This window comes from Cynocephalus volans, chromosome 8 (assembly GCF_027409185.1).
Source record: "Cynocephalus volans isolate mCynVol1 chromosome 8, mCynVol1.pri, whole genome shotgun sequence".
Lineage (NCBI taxonomy): Eukaryota > Metazoa > Chordata > Mammalia > Dermoptera > Cynocephalidae > Cynocephalus > Cynocephalus volans.
The window spans coordinates 77,929,525-77,941,848 of NC_084467.1; the positions used below are offsets into that span (position 1 = coordinate 77,929,525).

General features: G+C 40.5%; 1 protein-coding gene across 5 annotated transcripts in view; it reads right to left on the reverse strand.

Moving 5' to 3' along the window:
* Window positions 1-11,951, reverse strand: part of KYAT3 (kynurenine aminotransferase 3) — a 62,986-nt gene extending 51,035 nt beyond the window's left edge. The window contains exons 1-3 of one of the 5 annotated variants that reach the window (XM_063104105.1): window positions 11,628-11,951; window positions 9,323-9,409; window positions 3,581-3,680 (exon numbers count right to left, since the gene is read on the reverse strand). In XM_063104105.1, the coding sequence (XP_062960175.1) occupies window positions 3,581-3,679 (99 nt within the window). In that variant the 5' untranslated portion in view covers window position 3,680; window positions 9,323-9,409; window positions 11,628-11,951. The remainder of the gene's footprint in view (window positions 1-3,580; window positions 3,681-9,322; window positions 9,410-11,627) is intronic. The other 4 variants (XM_063104104.1, XM_063104102.1, XM_063104101.1 and 1 more) reach the window with 4 other exon arrangements.
* Window positions 11,952-12,324: the final 373 nt, after the last annotated feature.

The window sequence follows — 12,324 nt, forward strand, 5'->3', positions numbered from 1 at the left end:
AGAGTCAGGGTAAGCTAAGAACAAATGCCTGATTTACCCTCTTTAAAAAAAATAATAAAAAAGAGTCCAAGCAAAGATCTTAGAAGAGAGAGTGAGTGCTTGAGTATTGTCCCTCCCACACTGACAGGACTGAGCTCTTGTGCCTGTCCACACTGTGTGATCTGAACCCCCAGGCAGCTAATTGGATTAGGGTTGGGCAGAGTCAGGCTAAACCAATCAGGACAACTCCTGGAAATGTGGATCTGGGGCTAGCCTGTGCACAGTCCCTCACAGACATGCTAAACTCTCTTCCCTATAAGATACACCTACACTCTAATTAAAATCTCCAAGGTCATTTAGCACAAAGGGCTTTCAAGCAAGACAGATCTCAGTTTGAAATCAAACATCAAAACTTCTAGCGTGTGAAGCAGGCAGGTTACATGACATTTCTGAAATTCAATTTCCTCGTTTGTTAAAAGGAAAATAAATGCCTGCCCCATGTAATTGCTGTGGTAACTAAATGAGGCAGATTCACAAGTGGAAAAACATAGTTCCTGGCATATAATACATACTCAAAAACTAGTGCCCACTGAGAAAGCAGAAGAGATTCTCTTAGATACTAGTAGGTTGAGTAACTTTATACCAAAGGGGGCAAGGAGATGTTGGGTATGGACTAGAAGTAGAACAGATACTGTTTTCACATCAAAAAAGAGGGCTGATTTCTTCAGGGAAGAACAGACTGAAGGAGAAGGAAAAGTTTTTGTCTCAGTTGCAATAAAATAAATGTTGCTTTGGTGCTTTTCTGGTGGACATTTAAATTTTAGAATACTTTAAAATAAAGAAACTAATAGACTTTACCTTTTAGAGCAGTTTTAGGTTCACAGCAAAACTGAGCAAAAGTACAGACACCCCTCAAAGTCCCCCACCATCACATCAACTTTTGTCAGACTAATCTTCATTTAAGATTTAATCATTCAGATTGCAGTTTGTAGTCTAGCTGGTTTTCCACTCTTCTTCCATTAATAATCTATTGACTGCATATCCTCAATAGCCTTCCTAAAATAGGATTTCTTAGGGGAACATTCTGTATGACATTATGGATACATGTCATATATTTGTCAAAACTCATTTGTTAAATCATCCTTGCTTCTTCCCTTCCTTTATCTATCTATCTACCTATCTATCCATCTATCAATCGTACATTCTCTGCCTTTCTGGCAGCAGAGGATAATAATTTTATCTTCCAATTTCTAAGCTTTTAAAATCAAGGTGCTAAAGTAGGGGACCAATAGTTGATTTTCATCCTGGGTTCCTCTTGTTTCTTTCCTCTTCTTGCTGTACGGCGGTAATTTTTTTCTTTAACATTCAAAATATTATTTATTTAAAGTTACAGAAGTAATAAAATGTTCTTGTAAAAAAAGCAAATAATACAGAAAAGTGTAGCCCATCCTCAGAGGTAGTTCCTTCCTCAGATATAATCCTCATAGTAAGTTTTCAATGATATTAAGGAGGTGAGGATGAAAAGAATTTTCCAGTGAAAACAGGTTTACAGTAAACAGTCTGGTTGGTTCTAGTCTTTGTTGATTTAATCTTATCACTACTGCTCTTGATAACACTGACAGTCTGCTTTTTTCATTTTCTTATCAAGAGGAAAAGTATTTATTTATCTCTATTATCTTTGTGTAAAAATTAAATAGAAAGCTGCCACACAAGACAACCATTCCACTGCTAGGTTTGGGGAGAGTTGAATTCTATCCAAAATAATCTGCAAGTCTGAATAACGCATTGTCAGTGGTTTTTGCCTGGGATATGCATCAGAATCACCTGGAAAGATTTTCCAAAATACACTCCACACTTACAGAATCAGAATATGTCAGAATGGGTCCTGGGCATGTATAGTCTAAAGAACTCCACAAGTGATAACTCTACACACAAACGCTCTTTTGGTATCATGGCTTCCTCTGATCACCTTGCGTGATCACACCTACTTCTGTGGCTTCACCCAATTTCTGTGTATGGGAGACGGACTGCACTAAGGTAGTCATGGTGGCAACAAAAAGGAGAGAGAGAATTCAAGATGTTCATAAGGTGGAATTCATAGTATTTACATGTTGAAGAGGCTAATAATGGTTTTAATGAAAATTTCAAGCCTGCATAAAAGTTGAGAGCTTGGAATTAGGTTGAACAATATGAAATCAACCTAATATAATATAAAACCTAATATAAATTTATATTAGACATATTATGTAATTATTTTATTACACATTACCCAGATTCAGTAATTGTCAAGATTTTGCCTCACTTGCCTATTTCTTCCTTTTTCCTTTTTCTTTTATTTAATTGCTGAGTAACTTTAAAGCAAATCCTAGACCTTAAGTCATTATACCCCTGTGTACTTAGCATACACATCTAAAAAATAACGACATTTTCTTATATAACTGCAATGTCATTACGACACCTAATCAACAATAATTCCTTGGTATCATTTAATTATCAGTCCACATTCATATTTCTTTATTTTTAAAAATGGCTTTTTATATTTCCGTTGACTGGATCAAGTTCCTAAACAAGGTCCATGCATTGTATTTGGTGGCTATGGTTCTTAAACCACTTTCCATCCCAGAGCAATCCCTCTGAAACACCCTCTCTCGCTTTGTTCCCATGCCACTGACATACAAGAAACTGGGTCTGTTATCTGTCTTGTGGTGTGACTAACATTCTGGATTTGTCTGTTTGCTTTTCCATGATGACACTTCACCTGTTTCTCAATCTGGCAGATGGCAGACTGGAAGCCAGAGCCTGTACTTTTAGTCACTATAATATCCTTTCTTGAGTAGAAAGAACATGCCCTTTTGCATGCCAGAGGTAGACAGAGGAGTGTCGTACTTATAAGCTGCATGACCTTGGGCAAGTTATCTAAGCCCCCGCTTTTGTAAAATAGGAATATAACAATTCATAACTTGAAAGCTTTTGTGAAGATAAAATGAAGTAATGAATATATAATGCCTGCCTTGGATTGAATGTCCCCCCAAAATTGATCCCCACTGTAACTGCTGAGGGTGGGAAATTCTATTACGATAATTGAAAGGTGGGGCATTGAAGAGGTGTTTAGATTGTGAGGACTGAATCCTCATGAATGGATGGATCCATTCTTAGAAAAATAGGTGTGGTTCTGGTGGCTTTAAAAGGAGAGTGAATGAGGTGGTTAGTTTCTCTCTCCATTCGGCCATTCTGCCATGGGAGACCCCTGCATCACTATAACCACCAACTACCAGATGTGTTCTCTGTACTTTGGACTTTCCAGCCTCCGAAATTCTAAGCAATAAATTTTGTTTTCTTACAAATTACCCAGTTCCAGGTATTCTGTTATAAGCAACAGACATGGACTAATAAAATTCCCAACATAGTGCCTGATCCATAGACAGGCAAGCAGTTGCTCAGTAAATATCAGTTCTAGTCAGTGACAAGAGATGCCTTCAGCTTATATAACAGAAATATTCATTCCAATAAAATACTTATAAAAAATGCCCGGAAAATTGCATTTTTTAGACTTCGCAGAATATGTATGATAATTTATCTGTAAGTGATAAGCAATACCTACAGGAGAAGAAGAGAATTTGAGGATTTTTGTAGAATAAATTGTCTTCAGGAATCTTGCTCTACTGCTAATGGAGCAGAGTCTCCTCTGGGCCAAAAACATGCTACAGGACAAAGAAAAATTGAAAAGGGGAGTAAATATATGATAGTTGTATCACTATCCAACACTTAGCTAGCTGATAGACCATAAGCTTATATAAAATATAAATAAAAATTTTTGATAACGCAGCTTGCTTGTTTGCTTCCTTCCTTCCCTCCAAGTTTCTGTCTATGATACACTCTCTCATCACTGGAATCATTCTAATAAACTTATTCCTCCTTATCTTATACAAATTTATACTTTGTCTTAAACTAGATATCTGTAAGGATATTCTGAATTCAAAAAATAAGGCTTTAATTTAGGCAGGCACATTAAATTTCAGTAAGTAAACATTCCATTTCTAGTAGCTATAAAATCCAGAATATTCTGATCTAAGAACTATTCAAATTTCAGAATCATCTGGATATCAAGCACTACTTAAAATACAACTTGTAACAGTAAATTAAAGCTGTTGGAAACAGGTTATTCAGAAAGTTGTTTGAAAAGATAGATGACAGTAGGTCCTTGATAAATATAAAGAAAATATCAGTGAATGTCAGGTTATTTTCTCAGATGGTACTTCCCTCAACAATTGCAGGGACAGCTAGCAAGCCATTTCAGTTGCACAACAGGCATGCATTCTGAATTGCTTCTCCAGCTGCAAGGAAGTTATCCAATATCGGTAAATGGAGGGAGATCTAGACAATGAACTCCATTAGTATACTTACTTTTAGAAGTGGAAAGAAAACCTAGCTTTCAGAAAACATTCAGGCAAACAGAAACATCTCATAAGGTTTTACTACAAGAATGTTGTTCTCTCAAGTCTATGAGATGGCATTTCCTCCATCTCTAACAATTATCTAATCTTAGAAAAAGAGACATACACTATGGATTCAAAGGGACCACTGAAGCTAGCTATGAATTTCTTTAAGTTACTAAGATGTTAAGGCTACAGAAAGCTTTGGCTGTGAAAAATAATCTAATAAATGTTTCTCATAAAATCCTGACCTTGTCAGTAAAAGCTTAAATGATTATTCCTCAAAAAGGCCTTCTCTGGCTAAACAATTGATAAAAGCCCGTTTAGCCATTCTACATCACATCAGCCTATTATTTATTGTCCCCAAAGCATTTTTGTTTGTGGGTTTGATTGTTAATTTGGCTGGTCACTCATTCATTCATTCGGTAATTTGTAACATAAGATCTATGAGCAGGGTCCTGGTGTGTGAAGTTTACCACTATATTCTCTGACACATAGTAGGCACTCGATAAATAAGTTTTGAATGGCTAAATGAATATATAAAGTCATATTATAAATTAATGATTTAAGTGGGATATTTATGAGAAGTATCCTTTTATAAAATATTGACTCTTTTGCAAGTAAAGAATTATCCCTTACGTCTTATGCATTTCAACTTTTAAAAGCAGGTTTTCTTACATCAAGACATGCATATTCCTGCGTCACTAAATGTTCTATTCAGGAATAAAATATTAACTGGGTTAGGCAGTAGGGATAGTTTTAAGGGAAGGTATTACCAAATAGGAACTATATCGAATAATCTTCAGTATCATAGAGTACTTTGATTTAGGAAAATATTTTTTTCAGCAAGTAAGTGTCTATTTATTTAAGTTCAGCATGATTTCTTAGATATTTGAACAAAGTCTAAGCAAAATGCTTTCTTGCAAGTAGACAAATAAGAGAAACCTATTCTCCATCTTGAGATAAACTGGGCTTTAAAAATACTTGAGATAAATTTGATATTTAAAAAAGTTTCTATTTTTGAACAAGTCACTGACTCTTGATGAGCTTCAGTTTCCTCATTTTTCAAAATAGATGAATAAATGAATCCTTGGTTTGAATGTAATTGCAGAAGACACTGTTAAGTCACTGGTTGGTCACCTGTGAACTTAGACTGTAGCTCTTGGGAGATTTCACCCCAGGCTAAGTGAACCATGATCACTATTCACCAGGTTTCAGTGCCCATCTTCCTTAGAGAGTTGACATTAAATCTGTTTTCATCTAGAAATCCCAAAGCCTAAATCCCCCATCTCTTTCCCCTAACTGTCTTCTACAACAACACATTACTTCCACAATACAATGAACTTCCTGGAGACTGACCCAGCTCTTCATTTCTCTTCTACTCCCCAAACTTTCCACTGTGTCTTTTGGAACAGCTTCACCACAATCAGCAAATTCCATTATATCTTCATGTTCTCAGAGTGTTCCCAGTGTTCCCTCTACCTCCTTGCTTTAACTCAAATCTTACTATTCACTGAAGATGGTAATTCTATATTCCTCAGTACTAGCTTTTGTCCTTATATGCTCCACCTAGCTTTCTTTACTTTCCTTCCTTTTTTTTTTTTTTTTTTGCATTACCTCACATACTTATCAGTTATTTGTAGTGAGAACACTTAAAATTTACTCTGTTAGCAAGTTTCAAGTATACAGTACATTGTTATTACCTATAGTCACTGCTGTGGATTGATTGAATTGTGTCCCCCAGAGTTCATATCTTAGAAGCTTAATTCCCAGTGTAACTGTTGAGGGTGGGAAATCCTATTATGGTAATTGAAAGGTGGGGTCTTGAAAGGTGACTGGACTGTAGGACTGTATCCTGGTGAATGGATTCATCCATTCTTAGAATGATGGGAGTGGGTTGGTGGCTTTAAAAAGAGAGCACATGAGAGGTTAGTCTCTCTGTCTCTGCTCTACCATATTCTCCATGTGATACCAAGTTGCTGTAGTCACCACCAGGACAAGATCCTCACCAAATGTGTTCTCTAGACTTTAATGTTATGGATTGAATTATGTCCCCCCCAAACTCCCTGAAGCTTTAATTGTGTCCCCCAAGTTTTATGTATTAGAAACTTAGCCCCCACTTTGACTGTTAAGAGGGTAGGCAATCCTATTACGGTAATTGAAAGGTGAAGTCTTAAAGAAGTGATTGGATTGTAGGACCATGCAGTAGTGAATAGATTAAAATGGTGGTCAGGGGTGTGGTTCTGAGGGCTTTAAAAGAAGAGAGTCTGTCTTTTGCTCTCTCTGCTCTCTCTGTTTCCACCATTTTGTAATGTGAGACCCCTGGGTTCCTATCGCCACAACCAGATGGACTTTGGTCTTCCCAGTCTCAGAAACTTTAAGCAATAAATTTCATTTTCTTTATAAATAACCCAGTTTAGTGTACTTTGTGATAAGGAACAAAAACAGAATAATACAACTTTGGACTTCCCAGCCTCTGAAACTGTAAACAATAAATTTTGTTTTCTTAGAAGTTACCCAGTTCCAGGTATTTTATTATAAATAATAGAAACAGACTAAGACAGAAAATTGGTACCAGAAAAGTGGGGCGTTGCTTATAACAAATACTTGAAAATGTAGAAGTGGTTTTGGAACCGAGTGTTGAGGAGAAACTGGAAGAATTTGAAGGAGCAGGCTAGAAAAAGCCTAGCTGCGGGCGGGAGTTTAGAAGACAAAACCAGGCGAAGTTTGGAACTTCTTAGAGACTGGTTAAATAGTGGCAACTAGAATGCTAATGGAAACATGGACTGTAAAGACCATTCTAAGGAGGTCTCAGATAGAAATAAGAAGGAGTTTATTGGAAACTAGGGTTAGGATCATCCTTGCTATGAACTGGCAAACAACTTGGCTGCATTCTGTTCATGCTCCAAAGTTTTATGGAATGTGGAACTTCAAGGTGCTGACCCAGAGTATTTGGCAGAAGAAATTTCTAAGCAGCAAAGCATTCAGGAAGCTGCATGGCTACTTGAAACAGCCTATTCTGAGTTATGGCAGAGAAGGAGGCATGAGGTAAAGCCAGAATTTATAATTCAAAAGAAAGCAGAGGGCAAAATATTGGAAAACTTTCAACCTGGCCACAAAAGCAAGGGTGTAGCCCTTTGCTAAAGAGATGAGTACAGAAGAAAGGGATTATCAAGAGAAGGGGAAAAGGACATTGAAGGTATTTCATAGACCTTGGAGGATGCATCTTCCATCACAGACCCAGAGGCCTAGGGAGAGAGAATGGTCTCGGGGAAAAAGCCTCACTGTCCAGGGCCACCTCGGGATGCTGCTCCCCACACCAGCATCCTAGCTGCTTTGGCTGCTCCAGCTGTGGCTAAATTGGCCCCTGGTATAGCTGGACCTGCAGCTTTGAAAGTCACAAGCTAGAAGCCTTGGTGGCATCCACGTGGAGTTAGGTCTGTAAGCTCACAGAATGCCAGAGCTCTGGAGGCTTAGTAGCCTCGACCCCAGTTTCAAATTATGTATGGAAAAGCCTGGAGACACAGGAAGAGATCTATGCATGGATGGAGTCACCATAAACAGCCTTCCCTAGAGCAATGCTGAAAGGAAACGTGGGGTAGAATTCACAGCAGAGAAATCCCACCAACGCCATGCCTAGTGGAGCTGTGAAAGCAGAATCATCATGGAGCCCCCAGAACTGTGGCGCTACCAGTGTGCAGCACCAGACCGGGAGAGTTAAAGCATTGCCGGAGATCAGGAAAGCCATAGAAGCAAAGCTGCCCAAGGACTTGGGAACACAACCTCTGTACCAGTATGCAGAGGACATCAAACATGGAGTCGAGGTACATGATTCGCCAGCTTTTAGATTTAATGCCTGCCCTGCTGGGTTTCGGACTTGTTCGGGACCTGTTACCCCTTTCTTTTGGTCTATTTCTTCCTTTCTGAATGAGCATATGTATCCTATGCTTGTCCCACTCTACCTAAAACAAGTAGATAACTTGTTTTAATTTCATAGATGGGACTTTTGAGCTGAAACAAGACTTTGGGGATGGAATAAAAGTATTTACCTGTGAGAAGGGCATGAACTTTGGGGGCCAGGGGTAGAATGCTGTGGATTGATTTGTGTCTTGCCAGAGTTCATATATTAGAAGCTTAATTCCCACTTTAACTGTAGAGGGTGGGAAATCCTAGTATGGTAATTGAAAGGTGGGGCCTTGAAGAGGTGATTAGATTGTAGGACCATGTTGTAGTGAATAGATTAATAATGGTGTTCAGGGGCATGGTTCTGAGGGCTTTAAAAGGAGATCACATGAGTAGTTTGCTCTCTCCTCCCCCATTTCTGTCATGTGACACCCCCTGGGTCACTGTCACCAGCACTAAGACCTTCACCAGATGTGTTCTCTGGACTTCCCAGTCTTGGAAACTGTAAGCAGTAGATTTTATTTTCTTTATAAGATATCCAGTTCTATGTACTTTGTTATAAGCAACATAAATGGACTAATACAGTCACCATGTTGTAACATTTACCTTTTCTTGCTATTTCACCACTGCCAGACTATTACTTCCCTTCTCTGCCTGATAATTCCCTGCCATTCATCAAGGATTTGTCATTACGTGTCAAACAGTTTTCTTCTCAATCCCAAGTCCTGTGATCACCCTAGCTAACAGCAATGTCTTTAGAGATGATCCATCAAGCAACTGACGCCCCCATGTCCAATCCCCTTGCCCTCCATCCCACCATAGTCACTCTCTCCTACCGTGTACCTTGCCATTACCCCAATCTATCTAACTCCAAAATAATTAAAGCATTCTGCTCTTTTGGCCATAAACTACCTATCCTTTCAATTTGATTAATTATTCCAACAATCAGTATTCTTCAGTATCATCATCTACAGGAGGCTGCCTCTCCTTTTCCTAATCACGCTCACCTTCCGTTATTTTCCAGATTTGATGACAGTTCCAGCACTTCAATAATGTTCTTGACCAATGCTCTAGCCCTTCTCAAGTCTCTTCCACTTAAAAAACAACAAAAAACCACACAAATCAGCAGAAAGTAAAACTCTTGACTCTACCTTCTCCTCCCTGTTGCTCATTTTACTAGCTATCTCTTTCTTCACTCTACACTCCACAACCAGGTACAGTCTGACTTTTGCCCCCATTACTTCATATAAGCAGCTCTTGCTAAAGTCAGTTTTGACCTTCAGATTGTTAAATCCATCGAACATTTGGCAGTTCTCACTTTCCTTGAGCTTTCTGCAGCTTTAGATACTGCTGGTGAGGCCCTGTCTCCTCCCAGAAACACTGTGCTCCCTTGGCTTTTGACATATTACAATTTTTCATTTTCCTCTTACCTCTCCCGCAACCAGCCATTAAATGATGGAATTCCTTAAAACCCAGACTAGGCTCTTTTTTCTTCTTACTCATTACTTTCTCACTAGGTAATATCATTGTAGGAGGAATTGTGGGAGCATCAGTGAAGAAATGGCTCCCAAGAAATCTAAGCGGGCTGACAGATGCAGATTCAGAAACTTTGAAGCAAGCCATTTTTCTTCTACACTTTAAACGAACACATTTAGAGCAGCATTTGCTAATGCAATGAACATTGCATATGCATATTTGCTAATAAGACAAATAAATTAATTAGTAGATCTGGAAGTCATAGAAAAGTTGGAGAATATCAAAAAATGTATGGCTTTTAACTCTAAACGGTATTTTCACTGTATTTTTCTAGTTTCTTCCTAAAAACCATGTTCTGAGAAGAAAACTGGGCAAATTGTGAATTAGAGTGATCCTAGCTGATCCAGTTATAGCATATTATTCACAGAGTCCACTCCATATTCGAATACACATGATCTATAGAAAATTAAAGTATTTATTCTCATTGGAGTAGGCTGTTTAAAATGAAGATACAGAAGGTATACTTGGCAGATTTTTGAGTGACCTGAAGCTAAGCAGGCTGGTGAAAATCCAGAGCTAAAATGTAGGCAAAACAGTAAAAATAAATAAATAAATAAATAAATAAAAAATAAAAATAAAAATAAAAAATGTTAAAAGTTGAAAGCTCTGCCCTTAAATCAAATTATCAGCCTATAAACATTTTGTATACCGAGAGAAGAGGGAGGAAGAGATTTAGTTAATCTGACAAAGTCCAGACGTTTGGGTTAAGTGCAAGCTCAAGGAAGATTAGAAGCAATTGCAAAAAGTGCTAGTGCTAGTAATGCACAGTCCTCACTGTTACTAGAATCTTACGGGGGGTGGGGTGGATTCTTTTCACTTCATGCTGTACTTGTCAGTCTGCTTCTAGAATGTTTTATAAGGTTCACTGACTCAACAGAGGGCATCTATCTAGGAGGTGAAAGGTACTGTACTGGTTGGGAAAGATAAGCCTCAGAGCCATGTCATCGGAGGAAGAGTGGAAAAAAATTAGCCAAAGTTTAGTCAGCACAAGATTCAAGGTGACACGATCCTGAAATTGTAGAAAAACTGCCCTGTGAAAATGGGTTACGTGTAATTATAAATTTCTCCAGACGGAAGAAGTATAGCTGACCTGTTGAAGTTAGCAGGAATTAGGTTTTAGCACACAAGGCAAAACTTTCTGTTGATCTGCCACGGAGTGCCTGGTGTGGAGGTGAGCAAGCTGACCCAACTCTCCCTCAGGCAGCAGAGGAGGAGGAGGCCATATTGGGTGAAGGATTTCTGCAGTGGCTGGGGGCTCCGACTCATGCGGCTGCTCGGACTCCAAAAGCAACAGACTGGACAGCATTTCTTTTAACTAAAAACTCTGGCTTCCACTAAGATTCATTTATATATCATGTTAACAGCCGTTGTTTCCTTTTAAAAAATTTAGAACTTGGTTATGGATGAACTGGAGTAGGTGTTTATCTTGCCCAGACTATTTTCTAAATGGTCAAATCGCAAAACCAAGAGCAAAAGGGGTAAGATGATGACCCGGGCCAGGGGTTGCCCCCTAGGAGGCCAGTCACCTCGGTACCACTCGGTCTCCGGAGCAAAGTGTGTTAATTCCAGGACGGAACCTCTGCGACCACCCCCGCGGACCTCCAGGTCGGAAATCCAGCCCGGGTCTTCCCCCGAGCCCCGCCAGGCTCGTGCCGGCTCCCGCATGCGCAGCCCGGCGGACCTCCCTCCGCGGCCTCGCGCCACACGCCTCCGCACGCCGCGACCCTCAGCATCGGTCCGCACGCACGGAAAGGCCGCGCCTCGCGCCCCTCTTACCTCCTTCGCACCTCAACCTGGCTTCCACCGGCTCGAGTCCCGCCTGGGGTTGGGGGCCTGGTGGGGCGGGATTCGGGCGCGTGGGCGGAGCCTGGAGCCTGGGCGGGGATTGACTGGCGTCTGGACTCAGGGCGCGATTGGCTGTGGGCGTCTGCCGGATCGCGGACTGGAAGAGAATGGAGGAGCGGGTGTGGGGCTGGAGGGCGCAGGCAGGAGCGAGTAAGGCGGCGGGATGAAGCCGGGCGGGGTGTGGCCGGGGATTGGCTATGGGGTCTGGACTCGGAGCTCGCGCGGCTGCGGGGTCTGCCGGGATCGCTGCCTGGACCTGGCAGGTGGAGACGCGGGTTCGGTGGGAGAGGGGCGGGGTGGGGCGGGCACTTGGATATGGATGAGGATTGGACACGAAATTTAGGCCCAGGGCTCGGATTGGGCTTGTGTGACGGTTATAGGACAAAGACTGGTTTGGAAGGATGAGCAAGCTATGGGATCGCTGGGCTTGGACATGTTCCGGTCAGAATAACTTAGAAATCACACACACACACACACACACACACACACACACACACACACACACACACACACACACACACACACACACACACACACACACACACACACACACACACACACACACACACACACACGGGGGGGGGGAAGAAGATATAACAACCACAATTATTTGAAGTTGATACGACAA